Source organism: Oncorhynchus tshawytscha, linkage group LG17 (genome assembly GCF_018296145.1).
Source record: "Oncorhynchus tshawytscha isolate Ot180627B linkage group LG17, Otsh_v2.0, whole genome shotgun sequence".
NCBI lineage: Eukaryota > Metazoa > Chordata > Actinopteri > Salmoniformes > Salmonidae > Oncorhynchus > Oncorhynchus tshawytscha.
Genome location: NC_056445.1, coordinates 15,460,546 through 15,476,263, shown reverse-complemented (window position 1 = coordinate 15,476,263; position 15,718 = coordinate 15,460,546). Strand labels below are relative to the sequence as shown.

At 45.8% G+C, this 15,718-nt stretch overlaps 1 protein-coding gene across 5 annotated transcripts in view; it reads left to right on the top strand.

Annotated features, from left to right (window-relative positions):
- The first annotated feature begins 254 nt into the window (after window positions 1-254).
- Window positions 255-15,718, top strand: part of LOC112216916 (coiled-coil domain-containing protein 136) — a 44,913-nt gene continuing 29,449 nt past the window's right edge. For 2 of the 5 annotated variants that reach the window (XM_042300251.1, XM_042300248.1), the window contains exons 1-2: window positions 255-421; window positions 898-1,173. In XM_042300251.1, the coding sequence (XP_042156185.1) occupies window positions 1,122-1,173 (52 nt within the window). In that variant the 5' untranslated portion in view covers window positions 255-421; window positions 898-1,121. Of the gene's footprint in view, window positions 422-579; window positions 804-897; window positions 1,174-15,718 lie in introns of those variants that run through there. The other 3 variants (XM_042300249.1, XR_006079223.1, XM_042300250.1) reach the window with 3 other exon arrangements.

Below are 15,718 nucleotides of genomic sequence, written 5' to 3'. Positions count from 1 at the left end.
TCTTGTTCAGGTTCGAAGACTGGATGAAATGACCTAATGTTCATTGATCACAGCTGACGGACCAACAGCAGGTAAGGGAAGGGTTAAGCCGTTTTGATCTGTAAGGAAAGATAGAGAGAGGATAAAAGGAGAGGACTGGATCAGACAGCAGTATTTAGTATGAGAACCTTTACTAATGAGGCCTGCATAGTTAACACAACGAGAAAAGAGAATCGGAGGGAGAGAGAGAGAGAGAGAGAGAGAGAGAGTGAGTGTGTGTGTGTGTGTGTGTGTGTGTGTGTGTGTGTGTGTGTGTGTGAGCGAGATAGAGAGAGAGAGGATGGAGGGAGGGAGGAGTGAACGACCGACGGAAAATGAATCGCAAGCTGCAGGAGAATAGGTTGTCAGCATCCAGAGCTCCAAGGTCCGACTCTCATTAAAGGTAAATACAGTGTGTGTGTGTGTGTGTGTCTATATTTACTTGATATTTGCGCTTACAGATACGTGTGCTAGATGGTGAAAGGAATGCCTTCGATTTGACCCGTGTGGTTAAAGAAGCAGAAAGAACAGGTAGAGGGAAAGGGAGAGGGAGAGGTAGAGCGAGAGATGGGATGCAAAAGCATGGGCATCAAACGTGCTTGATACCCAGACCGAGACGGGAAAGAAACCAGTAGAGGGACCAACCATGCAAATGAGAGCGAGAGAATTGGTCAGTGGTAGAGAGAGAGAGAGAATAGGACAGGAAGGGGTTATAGAATCACAGCTCAAGTAAAAAGGAGACATGAGTGCAGTATCAAAACAAAAGGAGGTCTAGAGAGTGAATTGTGAGTTTTGAGAGAGAGAGCTGTACCGTTTGTCTCTTTGTTGCATGCATCTCAGACTGCGGTCCCTCGCTCAGTTTGTCTCTTTCATCTCCAGCATCCATACGTCTCTCTCACCTCCAGGATGGAGGGGCTGCTGCGGCTGAGTCTACCCGGAGCGTGAGGAGCCTTCCTGGGCTTCGTCTGCGTCATCCTCCCCCTGTCTCTCTCTGCCCTGGTCCCCCTATACTCATCCATCACTTGACCTCTGCAGTGCAAGAGAGCATCTGGACCCACACGACACCTCCCCCTAATCCTCCACACTGAGTTGCCAGGGCAACCATGGACGGACTACGCCTGCCACCAGTCATCGAGGAGGTCATGGACCCTGCAGGTTAGTGTGTGTGTTTGTTTGTGTATGTGTATGTGTGTGTGTGCTTATCACACTATCATGTGTGTGTTGTTTGTGTGCCTGTGTGTGTGTGTATTACATACCAATGACTCCATGGATGTGTACACAAAATGTTGTGTTCGTGAGTGTGTGAGCCATAAAGGCTCTGCCAGTGTATGTGTGTGGGTGTCTGTTTGTGTGCGTTTGTGTGTGTTTGTGTTAGCCAGTCAGCGAGGCCTGTGTTTACCAGAACAGACAGATTAACAGAGAGGCTTCATCTCAGAGGGATGGAGAGACAGCCTGCCAGCCTTCCATAGTGACACTACTCAGGGACGTCATCCAACAGAGACTGTAAGCTAGCTGGATCACAGAGCTCTATGAATATTACATTCATAAACTCTTAATATTATTAAAATATTGGATTTACACATCCAAATATAAATGCTGATGCTGGGTGAATAGTCAATCATCAGAACAATGTGATTTCTGTGTACATTCTTTCAGCTTTGAAATCCCCAGGGGTTTTCCTGGCATTAAACATCCTGTTGTTTTGTTTGAATTGGGACATTCAGCCTATGTATTTATAATGTAACCTATGACCTCTGTGTGAATCCTTTATCAAATCAAATCACTTTATTTGTCACATGCACCGAATACAACCAGTGTAGACTTTACCGTGACGTGCTTACTTACAAGCCCTTAACCCAACAGTGCAGTTCAAGAAGAGTTAAGAAAATATTTACCAAGTAGACTAAAATAAAAAGTAACACAATAACAATAAGGAGGCTATATACAGAAAGCACCGCTACTGAGTCAGTGTGTGGGGGTACAGGTTAGTTGAGGTAATTTGTACATGTAGTTGGGGGCGAAGTGACTATGCATAGATAATAAACAGCGAGAAGCAGCAGTGTACAAAAGGGAGGGGGGTGTCAATGTAAATTGTCCGGTGGCGAATTTATTAATTGTTCAGCAGTCTTATGGCTTGGGGGTAGAAGCTGTTGAGGAGCCTTTTGGTCCAAGACTTGGCACTCCGGTACCACTTGCCGTGCGGTAGCAGAGAAAACAGTCTATAACTTGGGTTACTGGAGTCTCTGGAGACAATTTTATGGGCTTTCCTCTATTGTATAGGTCCTGGATTGCAGGAAGCTTGGCCCCAGTGATGTATTGGGCCGTACACACTACCCTCTGTAGCGCCTTGCGGTCAGATGCCGAGCAGTTGCCATACCAGGCGGTGATGCAACCGGTCAGGATTATGTCAATGGTGCAGCTGTAGAACCTTTTGAGGATCTGGGGACCCATGCCAAATCTGTTCAGTCTCCTGAGGGGGAATAGGTTTTGTTGATTCCTCTTTACGACTGTCTTGGTATGTTTGGACGATAATAGTTCGTTGGTGATGTGGACACCAAGGAACTTGAAATTCTCGACCCGCTCCACTACAGCCCCGTCGATGTTAATGGGGGCCTGTTAGGCCCACCTTTTTCTGTAGTCCACGATCGGCTCCTTTGTCTTGCTCACATTGAGGGAGAGGTTGTTGTCCTGGCACTACACTGCCAGTTGTCTGACCTCCCTATAGGCCTTCTCATCATTGTCGGTGATCAGGCCTACCACTGTTGTGTCGTCAGCAAACTTAATGATGGTGTTGGAGTCATGTTTGGCCACGCAGTCGTGGGTGAACAAGGTTATACAGGAGGGGACTAAGTACACACCCCTGAGGGGCCCCAGTGTTAAGGATCAGCGTGACAGATGTGCTTCGAGTACACGTCCTGGTAATCCGTCTGGCCCAGCGGCTTTGTGAATGTTGATCTGTTTAAAGGTTTTGTTTACATTGGCTACCGAGAGCATTATCACACAGTCATCCAGAACAGCTGTTGCTCTCGTGTATGCTTCAGTGTTGCTTGCCTCAAAACGAGCATACAAGGCATTTAGCTTGTCTGATAGGCTCGCGTCTGGGTTTCCCTTTGTAGTCCGTAATAGTTTCCAAGCCCTGCCACATTCGACGAGCATCAGAGCCGGTGTAGTAGGATTAAATTTTAATCCTGTGTTGACGCTTTGCTTGTATGATGGTTCATCTGAGGGCATAGCGGGATTTCTTGTAAGCGTCCAGATTAGTCTCCCGATCCTTGAAAGATGTAGCTCTAGCCTTTAGCTTGATGCAGATGTTGCCTATAATCCATGGCTTCTGCTTGGGATATGTACGTACAGTCACTGTGGGGACGATGTCGTCGATGCACTTATTGATGAAGTCGATGACTGAGGTGGTGTACTCCTCAATGCCATTGGATGAATCCCGGAACATATTCCAGTCTGTGCTAGCAAAACAGTCCTCTAGTGTAGCATCCGCATCATCTGACCACTTCCGTATTGAGCGAGTCACTGGTACTTCATGCTTTAGTTTTTGCTTGTAAGCAGGAATCAGGAGAATATAATTATGGTCAGAGTGTTGCAATGTTGTTTGTTACAAAAGGGGCGACTTCTTGTAACACTCTGGCATTCAACATACTTTTTTACTACTTGAAAAGTTTTGTCCCTTGGTTTCTTTATCTGATCTGTATGCTACATAGGCTATTCATCAAAGTAGCCTATTTTGCATTTAAAACCAAATATAATCTCAGTAACTGTTCAAACAGTAAACCAAACATGTGCTATTTTCTCCACGACCAAAACATGATAACGTTTTATGTTTTAGGTGATATGGGAATGAATACACCAGGAGCCTATCAAACTGGAATAATGATTTAGGTTACACCAGCAAGTATAAAAATATATCTACAATTATAAATCTGATTATTTCACATGTAGATGTGGGAAGCTAAAAAGGCTAGTTAGCTCGCTATGTTTTTAGCAAGGCTAAAGCCAACTAGCCAGGCTGCCACCTAGCTACTACTAGCAAGGAAAGGCGACTCTTCCTTGCCTTCACAAAATGTTAAGACAAAAATAAAAAAACATTGGAGTGTAAATGGGAGAGGGACCGGCGAGGATATCATGTTACCAAAAGGTATCTGCTACTCCTAAAATCCCCCCACACACACACACACACACACACACACACACACACACACACACACACACACACACACACACACACACACACACACACACACACACACACACACACTCACACGTATGTAGATCAACGGAGTGAAGCTTGTAGTAACATTCATTTTAGCCATGGTCTAATCACACGTATGGTTCCTGTTACGGAGTCTAGTTGATAGGTATTCGACTAGCCGGACTGTTCCCCAGACTCCACGTGTAGGGATTTGTACAATGCACAAACAAAGCTATTGAACTTGACATTGGTGTCTGTCTTTATTCCTTTATCCAACATATCATCCAACATATCATACATGGTATCAGAAGTGGCTCGGAAAACACACGTTTGTTATTTTTGTAGCTAAGTACAGTATAGGCACAGTTACGTTCCATATGCGAACACACGCCGTTTCCTACTCACAACACTGATCAACTCGTTAGCTGGCTAGCTAGCATCACTACCTACCTCGATGACGGAAGGCAAAGAAATCTCCCATTCCATTGCTATGGCAGCGCACATTCTGCCACCAAATCCCATGGTTCTCACAGGGGACTGGAATACTAATTGGCACAACTTCAGGGATGAATTCGAGGACTATGCGCTGGCGACCGGGCTACATGAGAAACCCAATGAGGTACAAGCTGCAACTCTGAGGAGTTTAATGGGTAGCGAATACAGGCATATCTACCGGCACAATCTCACCCTCACAGCACGACAACAGTGTGATGCAAAGGCTATATTGGATGCATTGGGGAATTACTTCAAACCCGCCAGAAACATCATTTACGAGCGGTTCATTTTCGGAAGCTGCAAACAGGAAGAGGGTGAGTCAGTACACAACTTTGTAACCCGTTTGAGAGAACTTGTGAATACGGGGGATTGAATGATGAATTGATTCGTGACAAAATAGTATTGGCAATTGCAAATGAGGTGTCTACCGAGAGAGAGAGGCTTAACATTAGTAACTGCCATCGAAATGTGCCGCACTGCTGAAGTCCCTGACATGAGAATGAGAGCAATGGAAATCGAAACCCTACACTCCGACGTTGATACTGTTCACGCTGTTGCTATGCAGACATTCAGACAAAACCAATCGAGGTAATTCACCACAAACGGTGAACACAGAGAGCCCCGTAGTATGTAAATACTGTGGGAACACACACACACGTGGCAAAGAGCACTGTCCTGCCTACGGAAAACCATGCAGAGCTTGTGGAACTAATAATCACTTTGCAAAACTGTGTCTCAAAAGCAGAAGAAGGGTGATTGAGGGCAAGATTCGGTGTGTTGATGATGTCACTCAATGTTCAGAGCTGAACAGTGAAAGTGACATTTACATGCATGAATCCATTGGGGCTGTACACTCAAGAGGGAAGAAATGGTTTGTGACACTACAATTACACAACAAGCAACAACAATGTCAACTGGATTCTGGTGCTACATGCAACGTAATCAGCTACAAAGACAAAATCAATCTGGCACCTGACACACATCTATTGCCCAGCAATACTAGATTAAAGCTGTACTCAGGAGAGCTAATGAGCTCTATGGGCACCTTTGAGACCGAATGTGTTATTCGGGGACGTAAACACAAGCTGGAGTTTGAGATTGTGAAAACCAGTCAACATCCTCTCCTCTCAGGCTCTACATGCAAACGCCTGGGACTGATGCAGTTCAGTGTACCAAATGACAAGCACATTGTGGATCATGTCCAGCATGGACCCCTGTCCAAAGAACAACAACTCAGCAGATATGACGATGTATTCAACATGCCCGTTGAATCAGTGCCTAGGGAGTTACACTTTGAAGTGGATGAGAGCATCACTCCAGTCCAGTGTGCTCCTCGCAATGTGCCCATTGCAATGAAAGTGGCTGTGAAGGCCCAGCTGGACAAGTATGAGGCCGATGGCCACATGACATCTGTGACTGAACCAACTGACTGGATCAGCAATATGGTCATAGTGAAAAAAAACAGAGAAGCTGAGGGTCTGCAACGACCCAAAGCATCTGAACCAAGCACTAAAACGATTCCACTACATCATGCCGACACTAGAGGATGTCCTCTATAAGCTTCCCAAGGCCAGGATTTTCACCTTGGTGTATGCCCGAGATGCATTCCTTCAATTCAAGCTGGGCGAAGAAAGCAGCTTCATGACTACCTTCTGGACCCCCTGGGGTCGGAAACGCTGGCTCAAGCTCCCGTTTGGTGTCTCAGTGGCGCCTGAGGTATATCAACGCAAGCAGCACGAGTTACTGGCTGGGCTCAAGGGCATTGAACCCATTGCCGATGATGTCCTGATCGTAGGCTGTGGTGGCACAGACGAAGAAGCAGAACGCGACCACGATGTGAAGCTCCTGACACTGATGGAGCGCTGACGATCAGTTAAGCTTCGTCTTGGCCTGAAGAAGCTGCAGTTCAAGGTGAAAGACGTCCACTTCCATGGCCACATTCTCTCGGCAAAAGGCCTGAAGCCGGACCCAGACAAGGTCAGAGTGATCCTCGACATGCCAAACCCGTCTGCTGCAAAAGGAGTACAGCGTCTCATCGGCTTTGCAAACTATCTTGCAAAGTTCATGCCACACCTATCAGCAGTCTGTGAGCCTCTGCGCCGGTTGCTGGACAAAGACACACCATGGCACTGGCTACCCAAGCACGAGGCCGCAGTGCAGGAGATTAAATCTATGGCTTCATCCATGCCAGTGTGCGCTACTACGACGTCACGAAGCCTGTCACAATCCAGAGCGACTCCAGCCAAAGGGGACTTGGATGCTGCCTTATGCAGGAAGGCCAGCCCGTTGCGTTTGCCTCAAGAGCGCTCAACCCCACCGAACAAAACTATGCACAAATTGAGAAAGAGTGCCTCAGCATCGTCTTCTCCTGCTAGCGATTCCATCACTACCTATATGGTCGACAGCTGGTCACTGCTGAAACTGACCACAAACCACTCATTGCCATATTCAGTAAACTTCTCCTCAAAGCACCCAAGAGGCTTCAAAGCATGCTCCTGACTCTGCAAAATTACAGCCTGAAGGTCATTTACAAGCCAGGACCAGAGATGTACATCAGCGACACACTGAGCAGGGCAACAGCACAATGTACAGGCAGAGGCACTGTCTATCAGCGGCAGGCCATCTGTTCGCTACAGCAGGAACAACAAGATGTTCAACAGATTAATCAGGCAGACTACTTAAAAGTCACAGATCACCACCTAGCCCAGATCAGGCAAACCACTGACAAGGACCAAAACCTACAGTCACTGAAGTCCATGGCTCTTGCAGGTTGGCCATACCTGAAAGATGAGACACATTTCAGTGAGAGAATACTGGACCTTTCGAGATGAGATCAGCGTGCAAAATGGCATCTTGTTCAGAGGTCAGAAGGTCATTATTCCCAAATCACTACGTCCAGAGATGCTTACCCGCCTACACTCCAGTCACGTTGGAGGTGACGCATGCTACCGCCAGGCCCGTGAAACATTATACTGGCCAAACATGCAAGCAGAAATTAAAGACTTTGTCAGCAACTGTACCACATGTTAACGAGTACACTCCTGAACAGAAAAAGGAAAACATGATGTCACACAAACTGCCCACAAGGGCCTAGCAAATCGTCAGCATGGACTTATTCAGCCACAGACAAAAGGACTATCTTCTTATCGTTGATCACTACTCTGACTTTTGGGAAATTGAACTGCTCCCTGACTTATCTGCAGAGACGGTCATAAAGCGCTGCAAGGCGCAGTTTGCAAGGCCAGGTCAGCCTGACAAGGTAATCACGGACAATGGCCCACAATTCACTGCACAGTTCAAGCGTATCGCCTCAGAATGGGAGTTTGACCATGTGACCTCTCCAAGACACCCAAAAGCAAATGGCAAGGCAGAATCAGCTGTCAAGATTGCAAAAAAAACTGTTAAGCAGGGCCTTGTGCGACAGCAACGACCCATGAAAAGCGATCTTACAATGGAGGAACACACCCACCGAAAACATGGACAGCAGCCCAGCACAACGCCTTCTGTCCAGATGTCTGAAGACTACCATCCCCGTAGCTAACAAGCTACTTGAGCCCTGCATCATGGTTGGCATCACAGACAAACTGCGTCACAGAAAGCAGCTCGCTATGTGCTTCTACGATTGGACTGCTCGAGACCTACCAAAGGTGGGTGAAACGATAAGGATGAAACCGCTGCCGGGAGACCACACAGGACTTTGGAGGCTGGGCACGTGCCTGCAGAGAGTTGCACCACGTTCTTACCTGGTGGATGTTGGTGGCTCCCTCTATCGTCGCAATCGGGTGGATCTGCAAGTAGCAGAGCAGACAAACCAGAACACGCCATACACTCACCTAGATGAGCTGGATCACAGTTCAGGCCTAAGGGTAAGGGGCGCAGAATTGAGACATGAGCCAACTGAAGGTGAGGTTTCTACCTCACCAAGCTCTCCAGCTCGTGGCCCTAACCCTACCCCTGTCAGAGCCAATACTTAGTCACGGGTGGGTCGGCTGTGCAAGCCACCGGACAGGCTACTCTGTAAGCAAGAGACTGTTAACTTGTCCTCTGTTAATTAAAAATTACAAATAAAACAAACATTTAAAAGGAAGATGACAACCGAAGAAAAAAGAAAATGTCATGCTTTTTCAATTGTTATGACTTGACTGTTAAGGACTTCATGTTATGCCTTTATGTTTGCACTTTCTATTGAAAAGGATGATGTTACGGAGTCTAGTTGATAGGTATTCGACTAGCCGGACTGTTCCCCGGACTCCACGTGTAGGGATTTGTACAATGCACAAACAAGGCTCTTGAACTTGACATTGGTGTCTGTCTTCATTCCTTTATCCAACATATCATACAGAAACAGTTCCTTATGTTAATTATCCAAGACATACTATATTTGAGGTGAGAGTGTGAGTTGTGCAGTGGGTGGTTAAAGCAGGTACAATGTTTTAGGTGAGACAGTGTTGTAGTTTTAAAACTAGTTAGGGATAGGCGGGACACAAATGTCTCAACTGGCCAATTGCCAGGGAAAATGCAGAGCGCCAGATTCAAATAAAATACTATAAAATTCAAACTTTCATTAAATCACACGTAAGATACTCAATTAAAGCTACACTCGTTGTGAATCCAGCCAACATGTTAGATTTTAAAAAGGCTTTTCGGCGAAAGCATAAGAAGCTATTATCTGATAGACTGCACCATCTGCACCAGCAGTAAACAAAGGAGTTAGCATATTTCAACCCTGCAGGCGCTACACAAAACGCTGAAATAAAATATAAAACATGCATTACCTTTGACAAGCTTCTTTTGTTGGCACTCCAATATGTCCCATAAACATTACAATTGGTCCTTTTGTTTCGATTAATTCCGTCCATATATATCCAAAATGTCCATTTATAAAGCGCGTTTGATCCAGAAAAAAAACAGCTTACAAAAAACGCAACGTCACTACAAAATATTTCAAAAGTTGCCTATAAACTACTTTTGTAATACAACTTTAGGTATTTTTAAACGTTAATAATCAATCAAATTTAAGACGGGGCAATCTGTGTTCAATACAGGAAAGAAAACAAACCAGCGCCACTTTTCACGTCTTGCGCAACTCACAAAAGTGTCCCCAGTTCCTAGTTGGCCTACTTCTTCATTGCACAAAGGAATAACCTCAACCAAATTCCAAAGACTGGTGACATCCAGTGGAAGCGGTAGGAACTGAAAACAGGTTCCTAAGAAATAGCCCTTGGCAATAACAATTTAGGGAACAGAGAGAGGCAAAAAAGAAATCTGAACAGTTAGTCCTCGGGGTTTTGCCTGCTACATAAGTTCTGTTATACTCACAGACATGATTCAAACGGTTTTAGAAACTTCAGAGTGTTTTCTATCCAAATCTATGAATAATATGAATATCTTATATTCTTGGCATGAGTAGCAGGAAGTTGAAATTGGGCACGCTATTTATCCAAAAGTGAAAATTCTGCCCCCTAGCCCCAAGAGGATTTATTAACAGGTGTAGGTGAGACGGTGTTGTAGTTTTAACAGGTGTAGGTGAGACAGTGTTGTAGTTTTAAGAGGTGTAGGTGAGACGGTGTTGTAGTTTTAACAGGTGTAGGCAGTGTTCATTTTTGCACTCTTTTTTTGTTTTAGATTTAGTCTAGTCTTAAATATTTTTACCTTCGAGAATGTTTTGCAACTGAACGTGGTTCTGGTACCAGAGCCACAAGCCACGTTACCAGAGCCACGTTGCAGATTAAAAATTCCATGAGTAGAACTGATGTTATTCCTTATTCAACATGTCAGAGAGGCATGTTTGTTCTACATACAGTAGCATATTTCTATCAGAATTTTCCAAAACAATACCTCCCAGGTTGTTAGCTATAGCTGGTGTAGTTGGTGTAGCGGAAACAAAAAGTTGAAGGTTCGGTCTGGAAGCAGTCCAGTTTTCGAACAGCCAGCAATATGCTTTATGTAAAAAGTGGTCCACCAATGCACGATAGAAAGTAAGAAGGTAGAGCGGGTATATGGGTCATATCTTTCAAACGGTAAAGGCTAGAATCCAGCTGTTTTCTCTGAGGAAAAGAGGGAGACTTGGTTACTGTGGGCTATGAAATGCAGTTGGGAAAGTGGCAGGCTTGAACGAGACCACACTTTCAAAGACGGCCTACTTTTCTATACTAGAGGGAGAGAAAAACATAACTAGACGGTTGTTTCACTATTAAACTCAATGCTGCTATTGTTTTTCATTTAGTAAAGAAGCTTATTTCTTAACCAGGCAAAAGGTAGCTAACTAGAAGACTGGTGGTGACTGGTTCACGTGTATAATCGGAGCCACTCATCGCTTGCTCCTCTGCAGCGCACCAGCTGATGTAGTGATGTAGGCTGTGGGCTCCGGGTGCTGCATGTCCTTTAGACTGCTGAACAGAACTGCTCTGTGCGTCTGTGCTACTAATATTCATGGTGCTTATCAATGAAAAGCTCTCAATCTCACCTAAAAACTCTTATCCAGTCCATTTAGTAGTCAGATTTTAGTCACAGAGATAACTGAAATGAAAACTAATTTTAGTTTAGTTATAGTCTTGTCAATTTCGTCTGAAAAATAGGTGTTTGACAAAAATTGTAGTCACTATTTTCATTGACGAAATTAACACTGGGTGTAGGTGCGACATAGTTTAACAGGTAGAGGTGAGACAGTATTGTAGTTACAGTATGTAAAGGTGAGTTTGGGTTAGCCACAGCTGTCTGTGTTGAGTTGCTGTTCAAGATAAATTGAGTTAGCCAAAGCTGCTCTGGCAGAGTGGATGGGGCTAGTTAGCTGTTGTAGCTGTGAGTTAGCCATAGCTGGTCTATTGGGTTAATTGGGTTTGATAGCTAGTCTGAAGGACTTGAGCTATGTAAAGCTAGCTATACCCAGATGAAATAGAGAGTCCCGGGAGTTCTCTCTGTAAAATGCTGTCTCTGATCAAAGCCAAAGTCCGTTGTGATCTTCAGAGCTGCTTTGTGATGGCTCGGAGTGTGTAAGCTTATGCTGCATGGTTCATTCTCTGTGTCTGTGTGTGGTTCATGCTGTGTGTGTGTGCTGATGGCCCAGTTTATTCTGCTATAGAAATGACTACAGTGTTTCTCCACTCTCACTACAAAGTACTGACAAACACACAGCATCTCTCTCTCTCTCTCTCTCTCTCTCTCTCTCTCTCTCTCTCTCTCTCTCTCTCTCTCTCTCTCTCTCTCTCTCTCTCTCTCTCTCTCTCTCTCTCTCTCTCTCTCTCTCTCTCTCTCTCTCTCTCTCTCTCTCTCTCTCTCTCTCTCTCTCTCTCTCTCTCTCTCTCTCTCTCTCTCTCTCTCTCTCTCTCTCTCTCTCTCTCTCTCTCTCTCTCTCTATCCCCCCCTCATCTGATTTGACTGACAAATCACCCAAAGATGTTACTTCCTCACAGTTGGCCTCTGAGGAGTTCGATCGAGTGGTAGAGGATAAATGGAGGCACTGGGAGAAGGACAGAGAAGGTCTCCACCCACTGCATCTCAATCTCCTTCGATCTGACTGCGACACTCTAGAACACCTCGTCCATGTTGTGTCAGTGACTCCCCTGTCCTTTAGCTCTGCTGTGCTGGTGTTCCATAAGTACATACACCCCCCCCCCCCGATATGCCTTTGAAGAACCACAGACTCCCATAGCTCTTCCCTCAATACCCACTGGTTTCACCAGTTCCCGTCTCTACTTGTCCACCCCCAGCAGCTGCACCCCTCCTCTCTCTCGCTCCACATATGCCATGTATAGCACCCACAGAGCCCAGCGCGTGCCAACCTCATCCTCCCACCATCACGCTTCCATGGCCCACTAACACACTACTCTACTGCAGTCTCTCTCTCTCTCTCTCTCACACACACACACAGGGAGACAGCTGCACCCCTCCTCTCTCTCTCTCCACATATGCCATGTATAACACCCACAGAGCCCAGCGCGTGCCAACCTCATCCTCCCACCATCACGCCTCCATGGCCCACTAACGCACCACTCTACTGCAGTCTCTCTCTCTCTCTCTCTCTCTCTCTCTCTGCTCCCTCTCTCACACACAGGGAGACAGCTGCAGCCATAGTTCTGCCTCTGCATCCTCCTCTTAGAGCCTGTCTCCTCTCCTCTGTCATCTGTAATTGGATGTGACTGGCTATGAAAAGTTCAGGATCGTGACCCATTGCCTGGATTTACCCTCTCTGTCTATCTCTCCAGCAAAAACGAGGCCTCTGGAACCTTCCCTTCCTTCCTGCCAGTAACCTGCCCCCCGTTACAGTGTGTCTGTAGCAGAGGTCAACCAAAAGTACAGTCATGAGAGCTGATTGTCTAGTTGCAGTATAACCTTCTTTAAATTGTGTTTACCATGTTTACTCTCTCTCTCTCTCTGGTGTGTGTGGGCTGCTGTCTAACAGGATAATTATCAGTGTAGCTGAGTACTGAACTCCTACACTGTCTCTGTATTACGGCCCATTTAAAGGCAATATCTGTCAAACTAACAGTTCATCACTATACCCTCATCTAGTCACTAGAAGTCTGACTGGAACCGGACTGTAGACTGGGAATTTGCTTCTGCTGCTTTGAGCCAAGTCTGGAAAGGGTTTGAGGTCTGTGGACGTGTATCCTGGCTGGCAATCGCTATGAAATATCCTGTTTCGAATGACCATCTGCATCCCAAATGGCACCTTGTTCCCTATTATAGTGCACTACTTCTGACCAGAGCTCTATGGTCTATGTAAAGTAGTGAACTACAGTATATGGGAATAGTAAGGGGCGGCTGGTAGCCTAGTGTTTAGAGCATTGGGCCAGTAACCCAAAAGGTTGCTGGATCGAATCCCCGAGCTGACAAGGTAAAAATCTGGTGTTCTGTCCCTGAACAGCAGTTAACCCACTGTTCCCTGGGTGCCTGGGATGCTAAGGCAGCCCCCTGCACCTCTCTAACTCAAAGGGGTTGGGTTAAATGTGGAAGACACATTTCAGTTGAAGGCATTCAGTTGTTCAACTGACTAGCTTTCCCCTAGTGGCATTTGGGATGCTCTCTAATGTTAACTAATGACACTGCACTAACTCAGCAGTTTCAGGTAAACTAGCTAAACCATTGTGATTTAATTATAATGTCAATGCTAGATACAGTGGTTAGCTAGCTTGGAAGAAGTATTTAATGTTTTGTGCACTGCGTCTGTGCACTTAGCTAGCTACCCATTGCATATGTAGTGTGACTGGCTCATCCGTGGATGTACAGAGAAAATGCACTCTTTTTTTCTGATTGGTTCAAAGTTACTAATGAGCATTGTCATTCTACAAGTTGAATCGGTAGGTTCGTCGCTACCAAGTCGGCACGCAGCAGGTAACGCTTTTGTCTAGCAAGAGGAGGAAGGGCCTCCCACTGTGATAAGTACACATCGGCAGTGAGATTCTCAGTGTGTTTCCTGCTTTAGATGTAAGCTATGTTATTAGACTAGTAACCTTCTGTGTTACAGTATAGACTTAGTGAGAAGTGTGTGTCTGTGTTAGGCTGTGTGTGAAGTGGTGTGTTGGTGGGGTGTTGAGGAGTGTGTGTCTGTGTTAGGCTGTGTGTGAAGTGGTGTGTTGGTGGGGTGCTGAGAAGTGTGTGTTGGTAAATAGTAACCCTTATTTTTGTTCATTACCATGGAATCCCAAATTTGGTAGTGCATGGGCAGATTTCCTCTTGTTATGTCATTCACTGACATACCTTAGAGAGCTATTTATAACCTGTCAGAAATTTCCAGTTGATCAACTACCAGCCCATGTTAGCTAGGTAGGTATGTAAGGCTAACTAACCAGCTATATAACTGTTGTAGTTTCCATGGCCAGATTATGTGCCCATGGGGGCCTCAGGAGGAGGAGTCCCCCATTGATTTTGATGTGTCACTCAGGTACACTACATATATATATATATATATATACACATACAAAAGTATGTGGACACCCCGTTGCTAACAGGTGTATAAAATCGAGCATACAGCCATGCAATCTCCATAGACAAACATTTGCAGCTGATTGGCCTTACTGAAGAGCTTAGTGACTTTCAACGTGGCACTGTCATGGGATGCCACCTTTCCAACAAGTCAGTTCGTCAAATTTCTACACTGCCAGAGCTGCCCTGGTCAACTGTAAGTGCTGTTATTGTGAAGTGGAAATGGCTAGGAGGAACAACGGCTCAGTCGAGAAGTGGTAGGCCACACAAGCTCACAGGACCGGACCATCGAGTGCTGAAGCACGTAGCGCGTAGAAATCATCTGTCCTTAGTTGCAACACTCACTACCGAGTTTCAAACTGCCTCTGTAAGCAATGTCAGCACAATAACTGTTCGTCAGGAGCTTCATTAAATGGGTTACCATGGCTGAGCCCCCGCACACAAGCCTAAGATCACCATGCCGAGCTTTGGCTGGAGTGGTGTAAAGGTCGCCGCCATTAGACTCTGGAGCAGTGGAAACGCGTTCTCTGGAGGGATGAATCATGCTTCACCATCTGTCAGTCCGACGGACGAAGAATACTACCTGTCCCAATGCATAGTGCCAACTGTAAAGTTTGGTGGAGGAGGGATAATGGTCTGGGGCTGTTTTTCATGATTCGGGCTAAGCCTCTTAGTTCCAGTGAAGGAAAATCTTAACACTACAGCATACAATGACATTCTAGACAATTCTGTGCTTCCAACTTTGTGCCAACAGTTTGGGGAAGGCCCTTTCCTGTTTCAGCATGACAATGCCTTTGTGCACAAAGCGAGGTCCATACAGAAATGGTTTGTCGAGATTGGTGTGGAAGAACTTGACTGGCCTGCACAGAGCCTTGACCTCAACTCCATCGAACACCTTTGAGATGAATTGGAACGCCGAGAGCGAGCCAGGCCTAATCGCCCAACATCAGTGTCCAACCTCACTAATGCTCTTGTGGCTGAATGGAATCAAGTCTCCGCAGCAATGTTCCAACATCTAGTGGAAAGCCTTCCCAGCAGCAAAGGGGGGACCAACTCCATATTAATGGCCGCGATTTTGGA